Raw genomic sequence first — 2,705 nt, 5'->3', positions numbered from 1 at the left:
TAGCGGTTCGGCGAAAGAGAGCGATGGAATAAGTACCAGGCTTACAAAGAATAAGTCCCGGAGTCGATTTCTTCGACTAAAAGGTGCTGCACCAGCATGGTCGCAGAACGACCTCCTCCCATTCTGCACCACACCTTTCACTTCTATTCTCTCACCCTCCATTCCCCTACTCCTCCTACTTCTCCTCTCCTATCCTTCCTCCGTCTCCAAGTCACCCATTCTGCTCTCACCTAACATCCTCGTAACTGCGCTATCAAGTCTTTCTCCACGAAACATCAATTCTCTGAGATAATCTCTGTTGCTCACCATATTTCCATTGGTTTAAAACTGTTGAAGCTAAACATCAATCTCCATAGATTTCGGCAGAGGGACAGGATCTGCTAACTTCATTAGCAATGTACTTTTAACTTTCTGTAGACTATAAGGTGTGATTCGAAGAAACCGTGGCTTCTATTTTCTAGAAGAAAGTGATATCAGGCGCAGGAGTGGCTATGTGGTAAGTAGCTTGCTTACCAACCACATGGTTCCGGGTTCAGTCCCACTGCGTGACACCTTGGGCAAGTGTCTTCTACTATAGCCTTGGGCCGACCAAAGCCTTGTGAGTGGATTTGGTAGATGGAAACTGAAAGAATCCCGTCGTATATATGTATATATATAGGTGTGTTTGTGTGTCAGTGTTTGTGCCCCCCAACATCGCTTGACATGCGATGCTGGTGTGTTTACGTCCCCGTGACTTAGCGGTTCGGCCAAAAAGACCGATAGAATAAGTACTAGGCTTACAAAGAATAAGTCCTGGGGCCGATTTGCTCGACTAAAGGCGGTGCTCCAGCACGGCCGTAGTCAAATGACTGAAACAAGTAAAAGAGTAAAAGTAAAAGAGAGTATCATTTCTAAAAATAAAAATTGCACCAGGGGAGATTACTCTTTACCCAATACATAATTATCTCCCCTGTTAAAATATTATCCGCGTCGTTTTGTCTATCTCTTTTGCTCTATCAATGCCAGTCCTTTCTTTCCCTCTTTTTTCTTCCATTTTGCTTTCATTAAGTCGGTAAGTTGGCTGCGACAGTAGAGTGTTCTCCTAAATATATATAAAAGCGAGTTCTATCCTTATATGTTGTAAACTACCCACAGCATATGACTGCGGCCATGCTGGAGCACCGGTTTTAGTCGAGCAAATCGACCCCGGAACTTATTCTTTGTAAGCCTAGTACTTATTCTATCGGTTCCTTTTGCCGAACCGCTAAGTTGTTACGGGGACGTAAACACACCAGCATCGGCTGTCAAGCGATGTTGGGGTGACAAACACAGACACACAAGCATATACACACATACATGCATATACATCGAGAATAACCAGCCAAAATCGCAAAGATAACCTGGATCTCGATTGGAGAAAGAAAATTCCGAATGACCTGTCCGTGTTTTCTTTGTATCGTCCATCTGGATGTTTTGTCCCTTTCTTGTATCACCTAACTGTCTGGATGTTTTGCGTTCTTGTCCCACTCTATATTATTTACATATATATACATACATACATACATACATACGTACATACACAGGAGTGGCTATGTGGTAAGTAGCTTGCTTACCAACTACATAGTTCCGGGTTCGGTCCCACTGCGTGGCACCTTGGGCAAATGTCTTCTACTATAGCCTCGGGCCGACCAAAGCCTTGTGAGTGGATTTGGTAGACGGAAACTGAAAGAAGCCTGTCGTATATATGTATGTATATATGTATGTGTGTGTATATGTTTGTGTGTCTGTGTTTGTCACCCCAACATCGCTTGACAACCGATGGTGGTGTGTTTGCGTCCCCGTAACTTAGCGGTTCGGCAAAAAGAGAACGATAGAATAAGTACTAGGCTTACAAAGAATAAGTCCTGGGGTCGATTAGCTAGACTAAAAAGGCGGTGCTCCAGCATGGCCACAGTCAAATGACTTAAACAAGTAAAAGAGTAAAGAGTATATATATATATATATATATACATATATACGACAAGCTTCTTTCAGTTTCCGTCTACCAAATCCACTCACAAGTCTTTGATAGGCCCCAGGGTAAAGTAGATGACACTGGACCAAGGTGCCACGCAGTGAGATTGAACCCGGAACCATGTGGTTGGGAAGCAAGCTACTTATCACACAGCCATCCACTCCTGCGCCTATCCACTCATGTGCCTATATATATATACAGATGTATATAAATACACCTCTCATATTCTCTAATTTTCATCTACTTTATTTCACACAAAAACAAAAAACAAAAAAAGAATGAGATATGTCTATCTTTCAGTATAGATACTCATCGGGACCGTTTGCCAAATATATCCTCTTGTGTTTCTGAATCAAAGATATATCTTGCTCAAGCTGTTTCATCAACATTTCTAGTTTTTCTTTTAACTGCTTCTTTCGGATGGTATCTATGACAACCGACAGGCCCTGGAAGTCGTGGTGCACAGCTTCCCAATTCTTCTTCAGGCCACACAGTAACTCCTCGCGCTCTTCATCACTCAACTGTTTCATAGCGTTGTCTTCGATTTGCTTCTTCACAGCTGCTTCGTACCGCCCGTGTAGCATCTTCACGTCCTCCCGTCTTCTCTTCAGGTAAGCTGGAATCTGGCCGTAATCCTGCCAACAGATAATGATACAGAAAGAAATATTAGGATACACAACCAGCGAACTATCTCATGAAAGACCCCCCCCCC

The 2,705-nt window shown here is 43.1% G+C and overlaps 1 protein-coding gene across 1 annotated transcript in view; it reads right to left on the bottom strand.

The window, feature by feature from the left end:
* Positions 1–2,218: 2,218 nt before the first annotated feature.
* LOC106879501 (enkurin-like) overlaps positions 2,219–2,705 on the bottom strand; it is a 10,119-nt gene continuing 9,632 nt past the window's right edge. Inside the window, 2 exon segments of the mRNA XM_014929106.2 lie at positions 2,219–2,619; positions 2,621–2,628. Of these exon segments, the coding sequence (XP_014784592.2) occupies positions 2,290–2,619; positions 2,621–2,628 (338 nt within the window). The 3' untranslated portion in view covers positions 2,219–2,289.

This window comes from Octopus bimaculoides, chromosome 9 (assembly GCF_001194135.2).
Source record: "Octopus bimaculoides isolate UCB-OBI-ISO-001 chromosome 9, ASM119413v2, whole genome shotgun sequence".
NCBI classification, from domain to species: Eukaryota; Metazoa; Mollusca; class Cephalopoda; order Octopoda; family Octopodidae; genus Octopus; species Octopus bimaculoides.
The sequence above is the reverse complement of the archived record's forward strand: the minus strand, read 5'-3'. Positions and strand labels throughout refer to the sequence as shown.